General features: G+C 39.7%; 1 protein-coding gene and 1 long non-coding RNA gene across 2 annotated transcripts; both read left to right on the top strand.

The window, feature by feature from the left end:
* Positions 1–2,717: 2,717 nt before the first annotated feature.
* LOC146559624 (uncharacterized) lies at positions 2,718–4,415 on the top strand. The gene is made up of 2 exons (XR_014888374.1): positions 2,718–3,060; positions 3,436–4,415. It is a non-coding gene; the product is annotated as an uncharacterized LOC146559624 (long non-coding RNA).
* A 240-nt stretch (positions 4,416–4,655) lies between these two features.
* Positions 4,656–20,552, top strand: LOC146559625 (uncharacterized). The gene is made up of 3 exons (XM_085244340.1): positions 4,656–4,668; positions 5,294–5,558; positions 17,171–20,552. Exons 1-3 carry the CDS (start codon positions 4,656–4,658, stop codon positions 17,367–17,369), a joined length of 477 nt encoding a protein of 158 aa, XP_085100466.1. The 3' UTR covers positions 17,370–20,552.
* Positions 20,553–21,474: the final 922 nt, after the last annotated feature.

The following is a 21,474-nucleotide window of genomic DNA, read 5'->3' on the forward strand; positions in this document are numbered from 1 at the left end:
ACTCATCTGTGGTTTGATGCTCATCTGTATCCTGCTCATTTCTACCCTTAGACATCCAAATAGTATGTATGTTTGTATGTATGTTTAATGCATTATTCTCCACACATATCTCCATTTAAATGTGCCGAATTTGCGAGAATGGGACCAGATGTTTCGCTCTGTTGATCAACCACATTTAAGGTGTGGTTAAACAGTCCATTAAAGAGGGATTGCAGTAATTTGGAACAATCAATCATCTATGACTTTTTAATTTTTACACACCTGCAGTTATGGACAAGACTAAGCGATGGAACAAGAAATGTGATACGAGAAATATCTTACATGACAAGCGATACAGAAACTGGTTTAAGATTTACTTGGTAAGACAGGGGGTAAATTGTGGACTTCTGTTGAGCAAAACTTTGTACAGGTGGTACAGCAGGTGACATTGTTGCCTCACAGCAAGACTTTCCATTTAAAGTTGAAGTTTTTTTTGTGTTTAGGGTCTTACTCCTTATCCTATTTCCCAACTTCAATTTGTCCTTTCTGTGTAAATATTTTCATGTCCTTCTCTTTGTCTTTGTTTGTTATGCTTCCTGTCCGCTCCAGTGATTTTTCTAGCTAACCTTAAGCTCTTTGTGTCAGTTTAGGTTTTGGTTTTGAGTTTCCTTTTTAAACCTTTGCCTTTCATTTGGAACTAAAATGTGACATTTTGATTCAACACTCTTTGAGACCTGTTGCCACAGATTTTCAGTCCTAAATTTCAAGGACCTGACTATCAGATACTGTTCATTGGCTGTTCATTTTTTTTGTCCTCCAATCATCCAGTTCCCTCAGATTTTTTAGGAAACACCTCACACCCTACCGAGATACACCAATGTTTTGGCTAACAGCTCTTTTAGAATTACTATTTTGCCTGTCAAAATGGGCTTTCTCACTCTTTTTGTCTAGATTCAACTAAAGGAACAGTCTAAAGGAACAAAAAATAAAGAAATGATGGGTGCTTTCAGACGTTTTGCACAGTCCCATAGAGTACTTGTGCCAGGATTATCCATCCATCTTCTTCTTATTATAATCAATATGTGAATTCAGCTCGTGGGGGCAGCAGTCTGACCAGAGAAGCCCAGACTTCCTCACTTCCATCCACCTCTTCCAGGGGGGACTCCATTCCCAAGCCAGCTGAGAAATATAATCTCTCAGCTGATTATATTTCTGAGCTGGGTCTACCCTGGGGCTTGCTGAAACAAGTCCCTGTTTTAGCATGGACGCTACAACAGTATAAATATCTCACAATGCAGTGCAGTTGTGATGCACATAACATCCGTTGCTGGAAGATGACCAAGGCAGATAAGATCTGCTGTAAGAGCAATGACTCTTCAGTTAAAGCGGTTTAATCTTGTAGTTTCGTTTTGGCAGTTGTTCCATTGCTCATCTCAAATAAGTTTGTGTAATCACTACATCTCCACCTTCCATCATGTCTATGAAATGACACAAAAAACACAGTTGTACTTTGAATATTTCAAGTGATACAGTGAGTTGTACATAGTGTGAGATATCTGGTTATTTTGTCATAGACTGCATGGCTTTGTAGTAACCTCTCCTGACTCCTTTCTTTGCTTTATAGCTGCATGATTTGCTTTAGTCACTTAGTACATAGAGGACTCAGGTCACTTGAAAACAACAGGCATAGTGTCACTTAACAATGAAATGTTACTATGGGGTGGAGGGTGGCGGCGTTGCATCAGATTTATAGTCAACAAATCGTAAGAACTGCTAGTTTGCTCTGTGGATTGACACAAAAAAAAATTTCTAGATAAGAAAACAGCGCATCCAGTGATCATGTAAATGGTTGCTTAGACACACTCACTCATGTACACACATTTGTGCAGACACACACCCTTCCCATCTGGCTGGCAGCACAGATGGTGGCACTGGGTGATGCTAGGGGCCAAAAGGACAGTTCTAACCAGCTACACACAACCACCCACGCACCCAACCTCAGCCACACACACATATACATATATGCAAGAGGACGATGTGATGCACATCTCATAGTTTACACATATATGCACAAATGTTCAGCACAACGCAACATGTACATGCAAGCAAACCCACTCAAACGCTTTCCCTTTCTGATCTTCTGTCTCTTTTCCACTGGTTACGCAAACCTAAATGTACTAATGTTTCATTTAGAAGCTCAATGAGTCGATCACTGCTTGTCAAAGCTGAATTTTCATTTTAAATGACATATTTTTTGCAAAAACAGTATGTGGCTGCAGTCGTATGAGAAATTTACTAATTACATTTTGCTCAATCTTTCTTCGATTTGCAGCTGTGGTCTTGCGCTGCTGAAGACCTGCTTTCATTCTCAGCGCGTTCAGTGAGCTGCGTTTTAGCCCGTGTGGCTGGCACAGGTAGCGCATATCAAAATCCTCATTGTTTGTTGAGCAGGATCTACTTTTGTTTTTTCTCAGTCAGATAGAGTGAAAGAGAGAGAGAGCGAGAGAACATCTTTGGAGCAGGTTTTTGATGTGTGCATGCATTTGAAAAAGTATGAACGTACTATGGATGTATTATTCATGCGGCGTGATTGTGAATGGTGTTCACATGTCCCCCCAGTCCAGTGTGTTCTCGAAGCTTCTCTGTGAGGAAAGGCTGAAAAAAGCAGGCGACGAGAGTGAAAGAAAGGGAGGAGGAGAGGTGGTGATGGAATACATGTGAGGAAAGTGGAGACAGGGGGTAGAGTGGCGGAAGGGGCGGGGATGGAGGAAGTGAACGTGTAAACCAAGTGAGGAGATAGAGGGAGAGACTGAAAAATAGAGGCACAGACGGACAGAGAAGGACAAATATAGAGAGAATGGGAGCATGGTGGGGGTAAAGGAGGGAGAGAAATTGAGGGAAACAGAGTGGGAGAGACAGAGGGAGTAGGCAGAGGAGAGGAGGCGGGAGGGAAGGGATACTGCATTTTAGTGATGGCACAGACTGAGGCTGCAGCAGCAGACAGAGAACGATGAGAGAGGTAGAAATTAAAAAAGAGCAGCAGTGCATTGTCAGGGAGAGTACGGCAGGATTCCAACGCAGGTAAAATATCAAACTATAAATGAATGAAATATTGACAAAGCTAATTTAAATACTACTATACTGATAGTTTTGACTAACAGAGACTTGGAGAGGCCTTTTCCTCTGTGACAGCAGTTAACCTGCCGAACCATTCATCCTTTAAATCCATGCATGTACCCATCTTCATCTTCCTCTGTTCACCGTCTTACCCTTCATCCATCCTTGTGCCTCTGTCTTCACACCTTTTCTTGCTAACCATCTTTCCATTCCACCCACTCACCCACCCATAAGCTTTTCTGCCCCCTTTTCTGAGAACATCTCAGTGTGTTCTTAGAGTGTAAAAGACAGTGGTATTTACAGTAAACGTGCTTCTGTCCTTTCTTCTCCTCTTTTCAGACTGTCACAAAAACATATTTGGAGAGCCAGCTGTGAGGGTTAAAGAGAGGAAAAATGGACCAAACTTGCTACAGGGACTGCGGCGAGTGAAAAAGGCATTTCACCAGTGGGAAGAGGAGAAACTAAGCCTTCTGTAATCAAATGAGTAAGACTACTAGCAACAGCAAAAACACAGACAGGATCAAGCATTTAAAAGCAGACTCCTGCCTCTGTTGGGAAAAAGTATGACTGGCTCCTTTTTGTCTTTCTGTTTGACTGTCTATCCACAGTCTGTCCTTCTGTCTGTGTCAGCAGGATGAAAAGGCATCATTTCAGCGCCTAGGACCTAAAAAAATGCTGAACAAATCCTGATGGTTGTTAGAGAAGCGAGGCACTAAAAAAAAAAGAACATTTGCAAGCTTCTGGAAGGAAAAGGGAGGAGAGAGCGGTATGACTCAGAGCACAGCAGCTCAAATGCCGCGTTTTCTGCATGCAAGAGGAGAGGTGGAGGGAGATAGAGGAACAATGAGGAAGATATAAAGCGGGGGGGAAAAAAATCAGAGAGGACTTGACCAGAATTGAGCTGTCATTAGACAGAAGAAGGACAGGATGAGGACAGAAGTAACCACGCAGGCAGGCAGGCAGTGAATGATATATAGGCCACGTGAATCAGGTTGCAAGAGGGAGAGGAAGGCAAGAAGAGGGTGAATATAGAAAGTGGAAGGTTTAATTTGACTGAAGCCAGTTGAGTGAAGGTTTGCTGCAGGGTTAGTGGATGGAGAACTGCAAAAAAGGACAGTAGGAGGGGATTAATGAAAGATTGTTTGAGCTCCTTGCGGGCAAGAAAGTCCTGCGTGGCTGTGTTTTACCTCCAGGAGAGAACCTGGCAGAGGTTTGGATATGGAGCAAGTTTCATGAGGGTTAAATAGAAGAAGGCAATGATGGAGGGTAGAAAGGTTAGAGCAATATTGGAAATACAATAAAGCACAGAAGGACAGAAAGACGGAGCTGAAGAGAAAACACTGCAGACCAGAGAACATGAGATCCAGCGCACAGTGATGGGGACATGGAAACTTTAACTGTGACAGCAGCACAGCAAGAGATTGCTGTTAAATATTGATGCCGACAGGCCACTCTGGCAAGAACATGCTACTTGCTCCACAGAGGGGAAAACAGAAGAGATGCAACTGATTTCTTTCTCTCTGAGGAGTTTTTACACCAGAATAGTCAAGCTGAGCGATATGAAGCAGAGATGTTGGCACAAAATAACATAAGACATGCAAAATAGCCAGGAGTTGGCTTCCTGGAGGTTTTTTGGGCAGCTGTCCAACTTCTTTGGATTGACTGCAATGACTTTCTAGAGAAAGGAGGACCTTTAGGAAGAGGACCGATATTTGAGCGATCTCATGAGGACCACAACATTTTCTTCTTTTCTACAAGAAGAACACTGATTTACATTTTGGATTGAAATGCTTCACCTGCTTCTACAGCGCCAGTCCTGCCAGATGAGTTAAGCCAACACTGCTGAAGCATAAATGATTTTCTTGTGTGTTTCCTGCAAGGATTAGATTTGAGTATTTGACCAATAGAAGACTGCTTGAGGAAATATGCGAGGAAATTCTTGGACTGAATAAAGTCCCACTGCCTCTTGATCTCTAAACATTCAGTAACTGCCATTTCTCCAACCTGAATTTCTGATTCCTCAAAACATCAAAAAACAGCAACACAATGCCACAATCTCCATCCAGCTGCAAATAGTCCAGCTGTGTGTTTATGTGAGGCTGCGCAGGGGGTGTGTAAGGACTGTGGATGTGCTCAGCTGTGTTTGTGGATATGCTTGTGTGTGTGTAGTGGTGTGTGTGTGTGTGTTTGCGCTGAGCTTCGAACCCAGCTGTGTCGAAGTGTATTCTCAAAGAGTTACCCAGAACTGCTTGTGTGTGTGTGTCGCCTGGATTCTTGGCACCAGCGACAGCGCTGGACCTGAACAGCAGTGGAAAGAGGGGGGACAGGGAGGGGAGGGAGGAGGAGAAGAAGAAGGAGGCGAGAGAAACCAGCAGGACGGTGGAGAAGAAAAAACTGACAGCATGCTCGGATAAAGAGAAGAAAGAAAGGAGTCTTCGACTGCCCCCCTGGTGCAATGTATGGTGAGTACAAATATCTGCAAAAGCATGTAATGGTACACAAAAATCACTGCTTGGCATGAACGGTGGAGCCATCGTTTTGGTATATGTTCAGTACGTGAGAAAAAACAAAAGATGGCATCACATTTTTTTCCAATAACTTAAAAAAGGGGCATTTTTAGAATTGTCTAATAGGCTGCAATTCTTTGCTGGCATGCTGCATGTTGTCAGCTGTATGCTACCATGAAAAAATTAAACTGGAAAAAAGTCCATTAAGAAATGGTGAAAAAAAGTAGTGGTCCCCTACTTTCTTTTGTGCACCTGACACTGACGACGCAGCTTTCTTCTTTGGAAAAACTGTGGATAAGCATGTCCAAGGGGACTTGTGTTTACAAGTGTCATGTGCACATGGTGGCAGTTTGTTTGGCACGTAGAAAGTGAGCAGAAAAGTCATCTGAAAAGCATGTGGCATATATGTTGAAGTAAATTGGTACATTGTATCTCTAAGTGCTTACACTGCTAGACCACTGCCATGCCAAAAGCATTTCAGATTACGCTTATTGCTAAAAATTCTCACAGTAATTAATAAGATTCACAGAAAATGCCAAGTTTCATGCTTGACCAGAGTTTGGGAACCCCAAATTTCTACTTATATGATATGCTTTCACAGCATCTTTGGACATGTGTGGCTGTGTGTCTCTGTGTATCACCTTTTTAAAGATCATATTCCCCACAGGAGCTTGGTCAAGGTGAAAGGTGAAAGGTCAGAGATCAGGGTTATTAAATTAAATTCATTTAATTTAATGCAGGTCATGTGATCTGACACAGTCCATATGATATGCAAGCCGAGGGGGTGACATTATGCATCCATCCACTGATTCACACAGTTTAATGTAGGTCACATGATAGCAGTGCCCAGAGGGTCACATGACATCCAGCCTGGGATTTGAATAAAAAGTGACTCATCATCATTTTTAACCACACAATATTATTTTGTATTAATGGAGAATTAAAGACTTTCAGTCTAGGAAATATCTTCTAGCTCTCCCAACAATTAACAACAATTCAGGCAAAACATAGAAACAATTCCCCTGAGCACAGTACAAAAATGTTAACGTGCCTAACATAAAGTGAGAAAGCACTTTCTATATAGGTACATGCCAAAAGAAGAAAAAAAAATCAATAAACATCAGAGCAAGTTTGGACCTGAGGACTAACCTGCACTGAGTAAAATAAGTTGTATGTATGGTGTGATTTGCTTGGGACCAACTAAATGTTCCATGTTGGTATTAGAGATGATATTAAAATGTCCACTAATATTTGACATGCTGCAAAGATCACTTTGTTGTTTCTGAGAAGAAGCTAAATATTTATAGCATTAGCATTATGCTTTGATTATTTTACATTTTATTAAAAATTTTTTTAAATCAAGTATAAAATGCAATGTTGTTCGACCAGAACCAACAAGCTGAGTTGAGTTGTTGAGCAGTTAACTCAGCGAGTTCTTGTTATCCCCGTGTTTCTCCGACACTTTCTCACTCACACAGATGCACTCCATCTCTTCCCTTTCTGTCACAAACACATATACACAGTCACTCTGTCGTGAAGTAGGCACCCTCTTTGCTTCTTCTTTCCACACAAGCACACATACACACATCATTAACAACACACATGCACCAGCGTGGAGAAGGAAGGACTGTTGCTGAGGAGAAGTGACAGTTGCTTGATGGCCGCTGGCCTTATATTCCAGCAGTGCTGGCCAGCCAAGCCCATAATGAGGCTGTGTCATAAAGATCTGGCTCCCACACCATCACCATGATGTAATGCAAATTAGCTCTGTGTGTGTGTGTGTGTGTGTGTGTGTGTGTGTGTGTGTGAAAGAGAGAGAGAGAGAGAGAGAGAGAGGACAATGGTAAAATTACTCTATTTGACTACATTACTATATATGCTACATTCTCCACAGCACACGGTGCCCATACATGTTTCCTTTGTGCATGTGCGTGACAGTGATCTAAGACTAAACAGAGTCTCTGTTCAGTGTGGCAAGTACAAAAACTGTAAGATTAATGACTGAGACTTTCTGTGAAGTCAATAATTCTACCAGTCAATGACACCAATCAATACTTGCAATTCCTTCCTTCCTGTGACCACTACTGGCTATACAGCCAATACATACAGCACAGTTCACCACAGGATAACTTAAATCTGCTATTGTAGTTGACATTATTATTATTTTATTTGCTTAACAGTGACCTCACTGTGTACAAATAGCTAGATTAGGAATCAAGAGGTCAGATTTTCTGTTAATGAGAAGTCAGCGTTGATGAGTTACACACAGAGAGACTAGGTTTTAGTTACCATAGTTTCTGTTGGCATAAATAAGCTTTATTTATTCATATATATCCATCCAGTTTTTATTTATCCAATGTTATTTATACAGCACCAAATCACAACAACAGTCACCTCACGGCGCTTTATATTGCAGGGCTCTACAATAATACATACAGAGAAAAACCCAACAATCATATGAACCCATATGAGCAAGCTCTTTGGTGACAGTGGGAAGGAAAAACTCCCTTTTAACAGGAAGAAACCTCCGGCCGGCAGAACCAGGGTCAGGGAGGGGCAGCCAGCCGCCTGCTGCTGAGGTGAGAGAAGGAAGATAGGATAAAAGACATGCTGTGGAAGAGAGACAGAGATTAATATATACATATATATATATATATATACATATATATATATATGTATATATATATACATATATATATATGTATATATATATACATATATATTTACATTTTTGATTGTATTATTATGAGACAATTATTTTTATTATCATCAGTATGAGATGTGTAATAAATCACATTTATTTGGAAGTATAAAAGACAAGGGGAAGAAGATAAAAAAAAGTTGTACTGCTGGTTTTAGCCTTCCAGTACCTCCGAGTGAATAACTAGTAATAAATGGAAGCCGACTACAGGAGTATTGTGGCTCAGCAGGAAGCACGCAGATATTTTTTTATGCCTGAGTCTTCATTTTGAGGTCATCTGGATTAAAAAAAAGTTAATATTATTGTTTCCTATTTTCCTATTTTCAAATTATTAGTCACATAATAAGTCACTGAAGGGTCTTTGTTCAATGTTAAACAATACCACCATGATCCAGATCATCCATGGATAGTACTATCTTGTGACATACTGCTGAACAGTGTCAGTATGCAGACTACTAACTAATGCCAAACTAACAATCAATTATTTTTATTTATAAAATTCCAAAACAATCCTATCACATACATTTATCTCCATTTCCTTTAGCTCTTCTTTTGTACCCCTACAATCCTTTTTAGTATCAGGTCCTCTAATCGCTTACTTACTGGTTTCAATTGTGACATATTTATTTGTAATGCTGTTGCTCTTATTAGAACGTTAGGATTACCTGACTGGTATTGATGGTTTGGATGCTAACAGATGAAGCACAGAGGTGGAGCCTTCTGGCAGGACTGTCTCTAATTATGTCTGCATCTCTACAATGTGTCTGTCATTTTAAACATTCAAGAAATATTTCCAAGGTAGAGTTTTACCAATATTGCTTAGTTCATTAGTACTGATGCATAGCAGGCTATTTGGAGCACACACTATTCAAAAATATAGAGAACCACTGCCAGCAGAAGCAGCATTTTTTTGTATATGACTAGAGGCAATAGATACTTTTATCAGTGCCTCCACAAATCTGTTATCTATTATGCATTACTACAGCAATAAGTGTATGGCTACATGGACATAACTCTGCAGCAGCGAGTCTTGTTTACTGTTCTCAGGCTGATCTTCAATCAATAATTCTACTGGCATAAATATTTAATGTATATTGTATATTGATAATAATACAAAACCTACTTGAGTTATTTTTTAGCTTGTTGAGATCATTACACAGCTTCAAAGGAAGCGCACCATACAAGAAAATAAAACCTGCTGCTGATATTGATGCAAAATGAAATTAGTTACTTCTACTGATACGATATCATTCTAATGTAAAGCATTCATCCCACAAGCCTCAGTTTCATCTCAGGATGTTTCCATGAGATTGCTTTGGTAGCAAATTGCTATGTGACCTCAGATTCCGACTCCCATATGCACACTGCGCTGTAGATGGACCATCTGTAGGGAATTTATATAACTTCCTATATAAATTAATCTGACAGCGATATAAGCAGAGGAGCTATCTGCACCAATTATGATGAATTTTATGCATGAGTTTTACGGGGCAGACTGCTTTGCATTGCTCAGTCAGCGGGGGAGCCGATGGTGAATTCCCCAGTGTTACTGCACTTTACACTGCCCTGATTGTTAGGTTCAAAACAAGTTCGGGATAATCGCTATTTGTGAAATATTAGCAATAATTTACAGATCAGATTCAAATTGTGATTGTTTTTAAAAGACTTTAATCACATGCTTTTCTAAAATATTACTTCTCAATTACGCCTCAAAAAAGCTGAACAGTCATAATTAGGGACATACACGCTTTTATTTTTCGTTTTTCAGGAGGATTCCAGTATTATACTGATTTATGCTTGCCTATACTGCAGGAATACTTTTTTTAACAAGGCCATTTCATTAGAATAGGCAAATTAACTGCTCTAGCCGTGGTAAAAGGATAAAATAGTAGAGTACGATAGTCCAGTGCAAAAACACATTAGGATATTTCAGTGCTTTATGGTACAAATATATTATAATATTCAAAAGGCTAAGAACTAAATAGGATATTTTATTGCAGCTCCTTCTCTTTTGTTTTGTTCTTGAAATAGCAGTGAGTTATAGAGGTTTAAATGACTATAATATACAGCATGTATTTAAATATTAATTCAAATCGAGTAAATGCTTGAGCTGCTTCAGTTAGTTCTAATGTGGGTTCTTAAAAGGAGAAATGAAGGAAGCAAGAGGGAGAATATAAAATCCTGAAATAGATTTGAAACTACCCAGCCTGTGTGAACGATACAGCATATTACATGTACAGTATACTAGTGTATACACTGTGTATATATATCAGTCAAAAGTTTTAGAACACCCCAATGTTCCCAGTTTTTAATTGAAAATTATGCAGTTTATCTCATTGCACTCTGAAATGAAAGCATAGTACAAATAAGAAAGCAGAGTTTAAAAAGAAATTATGGAATCAATTTATAGATCAAAATGTAATCTAAACTTTTGACTCTTCAAAGTTCCACCTTTGGCAGCTGAACACACCCGTGTCATTCTTTCTATAATAGAACTCAAATATTCTTCAGAAAGTTCTTCCCATATCTGTTGCTGAAGCTCCCATAAATGTGCGGCATTGTAGATTGCTTTGCTTTCAATCTTCTGTCCAGTTCATCCCAAACCAGCTTGATGGGGTTTAAGTCTGGAGGCTGTGCTGGCGACTCCATGTTTTCAAGCTTACCATCTTGTTCTTTTTTCCTGAGGTAGTTCTGGCATACCTTGGACTTATGTTTGGGGTCATTATCTTGCTGTAGGATGAACCCCTGGCCAACTAGGTGCATACCAGAGAGTATTGCATGGTGCTGCAGAATGCTTGGTTCAGGGCGCCTCTCACTATGTACAAGTCACCGACCCTGGATCCAGCAAAACAGCCCCAGACCGTCAACAAACGTCCTCCTCCATGTTTGACAGTTGATGGCACAAACTGTGGAACCCTCCTTCCGCCTTCTCAACGACACACAAAGATTCTGAGTGATGAACTGAAGATTTCAAATTTTGATTCATCAGCCCATAATACCTTCTTCCAGTGTTCAGTAATCCAGTGTCAATGTTTTATGGCCTAGGCAAGTCTCCTTCTCTTATTCTCACGTCTAAGCAATGGCTTTCTTGCTGCAACTCGTACCGTCAAACCTGCAGCTCGAGGTCTTCTCACTTAACACTGAGACTTTCTTACTACGACCACTATTATGCTTGAAGCTGTTGTCCTGTGAGCCACCTAGCTGCTGTTAACTTTCAGAAACGTATCCTCTGATTCAGTTGTGCCTTTGGGTCTGCTTTTGGGTCGGACCTCTTCTTGTCAGCGTTTGCCTTTTGATAGTGAAGGAAACTGTACTCACTGACACCTTGACTTTCTTTGCAATTTCTCTGTAAGAAAGACCAACATTTGTGTTATGGTGTCTCTTCCATTGTGAATTGCCTTTTTCTTGTCATTTTTGTAGTAACACACTACGTTCTGCAGTACAATACCCTCAAATCATGAGTGTTAGAGAATCGACACCCACCCACCAATTCACTGTTCCTCTTCATTAGCCACAGATACACAAATGCATGCATATTCATGATGTATATGTACATTTATAGCAAGCAAAACAACCATCCAGATCAATGTTTAATTTCATTGCACCTTTTGCAGTGCAATTGAACTTAAATACTGTAGGTAGTAGTAATTTGAGATATGTAACATGGGTTTTAGTAGTATTGTCACTTCTCAGTTGTAGTGATTGCAGGTCCTTACATTGTTGCTATTAAACAAGCAAAGCGAGAACAGCATTTAATCAAAGCATCACAGATCCAACAACCAAAGTACCACATAATACCATTGCTTTTACAATAGCATAATCAAAGACATAATTATCATAATTATACTTCTGATAAAATAAGAAATTAAATCTTCAAAGAACCAGACACAATGCTTGAAAATTCATTTCAGTTCAATTGTGTTTATGCTCATATCCCCAAATCAAAGCAATAGTTATCTCATGGCACTTTATATTGTAAAGTAAAAAGCCTGCACTGTAAGAGAGAAAACCCCAACAGAAAAAGAAAAAAGGAGAGCATAGAGAGACAGGCCAAAACAGAAAGTGTGGGAGAGAGAAGACAAATTTTAATGACATGTAGTAATGGTGCATGAACACATACAGTGGAAAGATGGGAATGGAGAAGACATGTTCAGTGCATCATGGGAAGTCTCCCAGGGCCTGGGTCCACCACAGCATAACTAAGACACATCTCAGGGAAAGTTTTAAGCTTCATTTGAAGAGGAGAGAGGGTTTCTGCTGCCTGAATACTAACTGGGAGTTGCCTGCAGTCTGAGAGCAAAGTGCCCTCTTAGGATAATATGGTACTATGAAGTCTTCAAGAGGTGATGGGACTTCATCTGTGTGTGAGGGGGGGGAATGCATTGTTGTTGCATTCTAACACTATGCTATAATGATAGGTAACAGGTAGCTTGGTATGTGGCTTCATAACTTTAATGGACTTAGAGCCTGTTGCTCAGATATCTACTGCATGTGGCTGAGATGCACAGCAATCTGGTTTGGGTCTTATTGTTCAAAGAAAAACATTTATGAAAAATATTGTATTAATTGAAAAGTTTCTAGTAGCTATTTGTGAAGGAAAAGCATCAGTCTTCTCTTACTTTAATTTCTGTAAGAGGATCAAATGGAAGAGCCTTTAACAGGTGGCCAACATTTTTTCATCTCCAGCATCCATGACTTAAACTCACAATCAACACCTAACATCAGAAGTGGTGAATAGTTGCAATGTGCTGTAGTTCAAATGTATTCTACTTTCTCACTTTTTCTCCTCTATTTCTATGCTTTATGGCTTCAACTTTTGAGGTGTGCCATGAATCCCCTTTAAGTGGGTTGGAAATAATCATGTTACACTGCTGAATGACTCAACTGCATCAAAAGAGTGTGCTGTTTCTCTAGTTCTATACAGGACATGGACACAAAAACAATCGCACCCTTGGGCAACCGGAACAGCTGTTAGATGTTGAAATGTTTAGCCAGCAGACCACCAAAATGAAAAGATTGAACAACAAGTGTAGAGAGTAGAGAACCGGGGCAGAGAAACTCTTTGAGGATGAATAGCTACTAGTGTTTACTATGTATGTACATGTCTGGACTTACTGATGTTAAAGAGTTCAGAGGGAATATGTACTCTTTCATAACAACACATTATAAAAAAATATTGTTTCTATGGCCAGTTTTTGTCAATACTACTTCCTTCCACTGTAAGGGCGTGGATTATAGAAAAAAACTGGATGAAAGTGGACTTAGTCATGGATGGTTCAGTGTACTGGACAGCCCAACAGTCTTACTCATTTTAGAATATATTCACACACACACACACACACACACACACACACACACACACACACACACACACACACACACACACACACACACACACACACGCTTGTGTCGTCGTAATCCTAACCTCCCTTTTTCTGTGTGCTCCCAAACTGTCTCCAAGGACGGCTGATAATTCCCTCATCAGCATCTGACCTTATTCATTTTTAAAGGACACCACTGATCCCTCACAGCTCTAGTGCTTAGCAACAGAGCATACGGAGGAACAAAAGCATGGAAGAAGACATAATGTAATGAATTTTACAGACTGTGGATTTTGAAGAATTTTGACAAAAGATTTAATTGAAATATTGGAACCAGCTAGAAGAAAAGATGCTTATATGAAATTGCTTTAGGAATATTTAAGAAATGACGAGATTGGGGTACATCGATTCAGTGGCAATAAAACATTTGTGAAGCCTTTACAGTTATCAGGATTTCTAAATTTCTGAAGGTGTTTTAGTTTTGGATACCACGAGTGCCATGTCTCGTACAGAGAATAGTATTTTTGCATTACCAAAAATTTATCAGCACATAGCCAATGAACAAATAGCAAATTTCGCACACATGATGACTGTACTGTCCACACTTATTTATATTGTTCACTACAGGACATGGGGTCTACTGTATGTCAAAGCAACATACTTGCTGATTTTTCTCTGAGTGACAGCTGCCTGTTGCTGTTTTGGAGACAGCGCTGGAATCATTCTTTCCATCTCTGTCGCTGGTGTTGAGCTGTTGTGCTAAATATGCGTTTTCTCTCTTGGAGTTGAAGAAGAGCTCCTCACAGAGAGGTCTGAGCCTGGTACTGCACGGGCAGTCTGCAGGCACCGAGTGGAGCTGTGCTCACTCATTTCTACAAATTGTGTAATGTCAATAATGCATGAGTCAGCCAGTAGTATGGGGTACTGTGGTTTGTATTAATGTTACTATTATATATTGACAGAATTATTATAGTTTTGTACTTTCTAATTAGCTTTTTATTTTCATTTTATTTCGACTTTTTGTGTTTTAATTAAGTTTAGTTTCACTTAGTTTCCAAATTAGATTTTCTCACTTCAGTTTAGTTTTCTTTGTTTGAAAATGTTTAGTTTAGTTTTAATTAGTTTCAGCTTTTGTTTTAGTCTTTTAAATTATTGTGGTATGGTATGTAGGCACGATTTAGGAAAATCAGAACAGGTATTACAGTAAGAACACAGCCCTACGAACACATAGTTTGAGCTACATGTATGAAATTTGGCTCACACGTGTATCATGCTGAGGCGAACAAAAAAGTCAGTGGGACCACTGATGCAAACCCAACAGGAAGTCCGCCATTTTGGATTGAAGGTGCCATTTTGGCTCTAATTTTTCCATTTCCAGGCCTCGTACTTTTGCGAACTCCTCCTTGGGATTTGATCGTATAAGCTTCATATTTGGTCAGTGTCAACTACACACCTGGGCCATATTAAATTTTAGAGCTTTTGAGTTTTCAGGATACGGTGTGACCGTGGCGGCACGGCGAATTTTGATCATTCACCATGAAAATCTTATTGCCTCTCATTCTGTTATACATTGTCTGATCTGGACCAAAGAGCCAACATATAATAAGGATCCACCCCTGAAAAAATTTCAACTGCCACATTTGATATCAATGACAGCGCCACCTAGTGGGAACAGGAAATGTCATGTTTTACACTTTGGGGTACAGTATAGTGATGGGTGACGTCTGCAGACTCAAATTTCTCCAGGAAAGCCTTAAGGAGTTGGTCTTGGGTTACATTGAAAAGTGTGAGTTTTCACGAAAGGGTGTGACCCCGAAAGCATGGCGAACTTTGACGTCTTGCCATGAAGAAACAAATTAGTATAACTCAAAGAAAACCAGTCTGATCAGTATCAGACTTTACAGGCATGATGTCAGACCTGCCCTGAATAGATTGATATGCCCATTGTTAGGAATATGCAGAGCGCCACCTAGTGGGAACAGGAAATGTCATGTCTTTCACTTTGATAAACTGATTTTCACAGGTTCATCAGGTCCACCTCAAAAGTGGTAAATATTAACATTAGTCCCTCATGATGCTTCAGTAAGAAAATTGTGAGTTTAAACTGAACGGCGCACCCTGGTGGCAAGGCGGTTCACCATGAAAGATGAAGTGGCTTTTGAGGGGCTTGGAAAGTGCAAAAACTCTTGGAGTTTGGCCCACACCTCCAGTGTGATAAAGGCTTTGTTGTTATATTTTCATGGAATATTGTGAAATGGCTCCACAGCGCCCCCTACAAAATTTCAAAACATCAGCCCCTGCTGTGTTTCATCCATGAGGTTGAAACCTGGTAAGCTTATGGAAGATATCAAGATGTACAAAAAAGTATTTTCAAGCAATATCCTAAATCCAACAGGAAGTCAGCCATTTTAAAATTAATGTGTAATTTTGGCAACATTTTCCCCTCTTTTCAGGCCTCATACTTTGACAAACTCCTCCTCATGATTTCATCAAAATGACGTGATCTCTGGTGCATGGAGTCTATAGACCTTTGTGATAATGAATTGTAAAGCTTTTAATGTTTGGCGAAACGGGGTGGTCATGGTGCCACATGGAGGTTCACTCACTAGCCAGAAAGTAGCAATCTGCTGTCACTCAAAAGCACAATGTCCAATCTCTCCCAAACGTGGCAGCCATGAGTCGAGAGTCGAGCTCGTAAATGTTCGATATGCCATTTGTCAGTCATGGTTAGAACGCCACCTAATGGGACGACTATAATCATCATTGAACAAGATGAAATTTTAGCTTGTGGTTCTACACATGATTTCCATCAATGTGACATCAGATCGGATGTGCTGGGTGTAGGTGTTGGGCGTGGCTGAACGCGCGGTGTGCGAGGGCCCTCTTAACGCTGCTTGCAGCTTTAATTTAATTAGTTTTTCTCTGGTACTTTGAACACTGAAGTGATGAGAATGAGAGATGAATTAGGTGGAGGAGGGAGGAGTAGGGTAAGGATATAAACATGCAAAGACAATGAAGTGGGGTCATGTAAGGGTTGGATACAGCACACACAAGATACACAAGGATACACAAGTTAGCTAGATCAAGCCAGATCAGCTAGAGCTTAACAAACAGCAGGTTGCTTGTAACTGTCCACTACATACATCACACGTAGTGTTTTTTATTTTACCAAATCACTGCATTTTTTGTAAATATTAATATTTTATTGTATTTATTGCTGTGCACGCTTATTATTTCTCTTTCTGTAGGGTTTCTTTGTGTATCTGTAATGTTAGATATAGTCAAAGTTTAATTTTGACATTGAGGTGAGATGCTTGACCCAACTGTTGTGTCTTATTTGTCAAATTTCACCAAGTGTTTAGCAAATGCAAGAAATAGTAAATATCAAAAGAATGCAGGAAAAATGAATGTGTTTGTGTTGTGATGGGGAAAGAGAGGAACAGTTTTCAGCAATTCTGTGTTAGAAGTAATGAACCTGTTTCTTCCTCTTCTCCTTTCAGCTTTGTTGCTGTCTCTTAATTCTTCTTCACTGTGTCTGTTGCTAGGCGTCACGCCCTGTGGGGGTGGGGTTCTGTGATGGTAACAATGGTCCCGGGCAGCCGCTATGTCTGCAGCGCTCACGCAAGAGAGGATGACTCCACGAATGACCGTGAAGAGCGAATCTTAGCAGTGCTGGGCATCATTGGGACCATTCTCAATCTTTTAGTGGTCATATTTGTCTACATCTACACCTCCGTCACCTAAGGCTTTCTGCTGGACTTGAGCATGGAGATGCTGGCACAATACTTTTACCAACACTGCCATCCCTCTCTTTAAGTATTTCTATACTAAGAGGGTTTGATTATTTGACGTAAGCGCTGACTTATGAGGATTGTTGGCAGTTTGATCAGCTGGATTGTAACTATTTTTATCTACACCTGCATCTACACTGTTTACTCCTTAAGACTGCTCTGCTCTGCTAGCTAAAGACTGCCTGCAGTCACAGAGGAGGAGCTTCATGTGGAATTGCCTGGACGTTCCTGTACTGTTCATATTAACTGTGTCATTTCTTTCCCCACAGTGTGTCCATTATGGCAACAGTGATATACTTGTATTTATATTGCTCCATGACTGTGGGCTAACATTTATGGGATGTCTCAGACAGCAGGAGAGGAGGTCATGATTGTCTTCGATTTAATGGTGTTCAAATTTGAAAGCCATGTTCCTTCCACACTTTTGTGCAAACTTAAAAAAAACCCAAAACACTGCCATTTATCTAAAAGGTCACAAAAACAAGACACTTTTGATTCAACCAGAACAAATGAGTTGATAAGAAAGGTATATGCTCCTAAAACTATTACTTGGGACCAAGATTGTTAAACTAATTATTATCATTATCAACAGCGGGATCCTTTAGCCTATCTGCTCCCAACACCCATAAATCTACTTGAACAGAACATCGATACTAACACACAAATAATCCAAGCGTCCAGTGAAATACCACTTTTATTAATTAACAGATTTCTTGAAAAAGTTTTACATGGACCTGACGTGTCCATACCTGAGCACACCAGAAGAAAGATTCCTGGCTGTGCTAGGAGTCATTGGCATTGTCCTTAACCTCCTGCTTCTAGTCTTTGTCTATATATACACTTCTATCTGATACATCACAGTTTTTCTGTCAGAATACAGTGCTGTTTATCTATGATCACATTCCTCTAACTTACTACAATGATCACATCTTGCATTAAGGAGGTTATTTTATTGCACTTGTCTAAATTGGTAAACTGTGACATGGTTTATATCGCATATGGAGATTGCATCTCATTCTAGTTTGTAATGGAAATACAAAATGTGAAAATATTTGCTCTACAGTTGGTTTTTTATACAGTACTCTTACACATGTGTGAATCACGAGATGTTTACTTAAGCTTATATTGCTGTATTGAAATACTCTTTATAACGCTTTGACCAATATAACTCATTGAAGTGTTTCTGTTCATTCCACACGATTACCGATATTAAAAACACAAAGACATGAAACTGGATGACGTTTTAGCCTTTGCAGAAGCTTTGTACATCAGCAAAGATCCCTCTGTGCATAATTGGGGCCACAAAATGATCGTCTGTGTTGTGTTGCCATGTTTCTGTGATTGGATATGGAAACCAGGCACAGAGCAGCAACACAGAGTGCAAAGCATGAAAAAGAGACAATGTCACACAAATCAAGACTGTGTACTTTTGCAGTGCGACACAAAGGACTACAACAGTGATAAACAAACTGGTGAGAAACAGCATGGCTTGTCAGAAAAAAGAGGACATCAAATCTCTCTACAAAGCTTCACCATCTGTCTTGAAACTCGGAAAGGCACAAAAAACTCCCCGGGATTTGGTTACAACCTGTTCAATGGAGCTGCATGTCATTATGGATATAATTTTAGGTTTAAGAGCTGTGACTGTATTGGAGGAGCAAAGCAAAATGAAGCTGACAAGCAAGCAGGGAGGACTGGCTCGAATCTACACTTTATCCTCATCATTCTTTTCTCCACCAACAAGCTGACACCAGAGAAGACATAGTAACACGTGAGTCCCTGCTGTCATTTCATAGAGCACAGGAACCATTTATTTCCCAAAATGAATGACCAGCGACTCTGAGTGCTCTCTTAACTTTCTGAGATTTCTGTTGGCTTGTGTGGAAAACCTTGATATTTTATAATTTCTGCATATGATTACTTGTTACACTGTGTATGTAAGCTCTTAGGTTTAGTAGCAATTTGACATTGAGTGTTTTGTTTGGTTTGTTGTCAAGTAAATCCAAAAGTCACAATCACTATACAAGAAAATGTTTGGAATGAAACTCAGTGTAGATGGTTCTGTTGACCACAGTCTATTTTTATAAATTGTACAGGGTTCAGACAAGTGTGCCCACAGCCTATACTAAATACTGGATAATAAGTGGCCACCACAGACTAGCTCCAAAACTGAGTTAATCTCCAGGGAGTCCCATGGTAAAATGACCAAATTTACAACAGAAATGACCATGTCTGAATTGTGGGATTTAAAAAACCCTTCTCTTTAAAAAAGTAATTGCATAGGGGTTATTTTTAAAAAATATATAATTTACCTGTTTTAAATTGTATTAAGGCTTAAAGGCTTATTAGTGGCACAGCCACTTCGATTGGCAGGTGTGTGCAGACACTTGCTGCTGTATCCTGTAGCTGTATGCTAAGCTTCACCTCTGCTAGCCACAGAAAAGTACCTCTCAAAGTATATGTGGTGTTGGTGCCTTTTGGAATATTTTTAATGCAACTATCTGACAAATAACATGGCTTATTGAGAAGTTGATTACTAACAGCTGTCAAAGAAATCCACGCTGCAATTTAAGTGAGCGATATTCTAGCATTTTGTTGTACTATGCACTACTTTGCAAGTATCTGTGTATGTGTTATGCACCCATACAGTCTATGGATGCACCTTGCTAACCAAGCTTGCTAGCCTTAGCTGTATTACGCCACCCTCTCATCCAAACATGGTCACTTATGGCCAAGGAAAATGTATGTGTTGGCAACCAGAAAGCTAAAACCAAGGCTTTAAAATGGAACTTCACGAACCAATGAATGATTTCATGGTGGTTACATCAATCTTTCACATGCGGTGAAGAAAATTCATTTAAAGATGCATAAGCAACTCACATGAGAACTCTCTGAACTTCTCACTTGCACATTTACGCTTACACAGATTATGATTAGTATGTCTTTTCTTGCAAACCCCTCACTGCATTTTCCCCTGACCTCAAGTAGCACATCAAACTCTTTCTGCAACATTATAACTGGAGGCTATAACCTATAACCTGTTTAATTATGTTACTGTTTCTTGCCCTGTTCATTGTGTAATCAATGGAATCAATGGACTACCTATAATAATAAAACCTACATTTTAATAAACTGATTTTTTTTCCTGTCGTTGTTTTTGAACAATTCAAGTTTTATGTCTGGCAAAGAGTATAAAGTATAAAACAAAAAGTCTTCACTTTTGTGCTCACACACCAGCTGCTTTCATATCAGTTTGTGGGTTTATCTCCACCTTTTATAGCACATAAGAACATTTTAGTGCTAGCCTACTTAGATCATTGAGACTTGCACCTTTATTTCCTGTCACATTTAATAATTTAGTTTGTATTTTAAGTGTGAGCTGAGACACAGAATGAGGCAAACCTTTGGTTTGATGGAAATCTGCTGTAACCCACTAAACATTCGACATTGGATAGACGTGCAGAACTTGTCTATATTGGGTCTGTTGGTCCATGACCAATTGTGGACATCTATATGACTTCCAAACTAGGTCCACAATTTGGGTGTCCAACCACGACCCGACTTGGACATCATTATGATGTTCAACATTTGAACTTTGGACTGGCTACATTTTTTTAAACATCATGTGGACATGCTGCGGGAATTTTACATGATTAATAAATATAATATTGTTAGATTTGTATTGTTGATTGTCATTTATGCTTAGAAATATTTACTTATATATGCTTAGAGTTTTGTAATTAGTTGTAGATTGGTAGAGGTTTTGATCCTTGATAGTCTGCAAACTTTGTGTGTATTAGACAGCACTTTGGGAGCATGAGAGGTCATACCGTGTCTTATTATTTTATGGTAGGATTAACGTAGTTGCGTCTGTTCTAGTCTAAGTGCTCTTTGTTTAGATGAACTGCAGGACTTCCTCACCGTGTTATCTAGGATGAACCATCTAGGGTGAGGGGGAGGCTACCCTCTTCCTGACCAAGGATGTTTGACCCTTTGATCAGCAGTCCACACACACACACACACACACACACACACACACACACACACACACACACATA

This window comes from Mchenga conophoros, linkage group LG14, assembly GCF_057382185.1.
Source record: "Mchenga conophoros isolate Kocher_MC1m ecotype Shallow Benthic linkage group LG14, M_conophoros_male_GT1.1, whole genome shotgun sequence".
NCBI lineage: Eukaryota > Metazoa > Chordata > Actinopteri > Cichliformes > Cichlidae > Mchenga > Mchenga conophoros.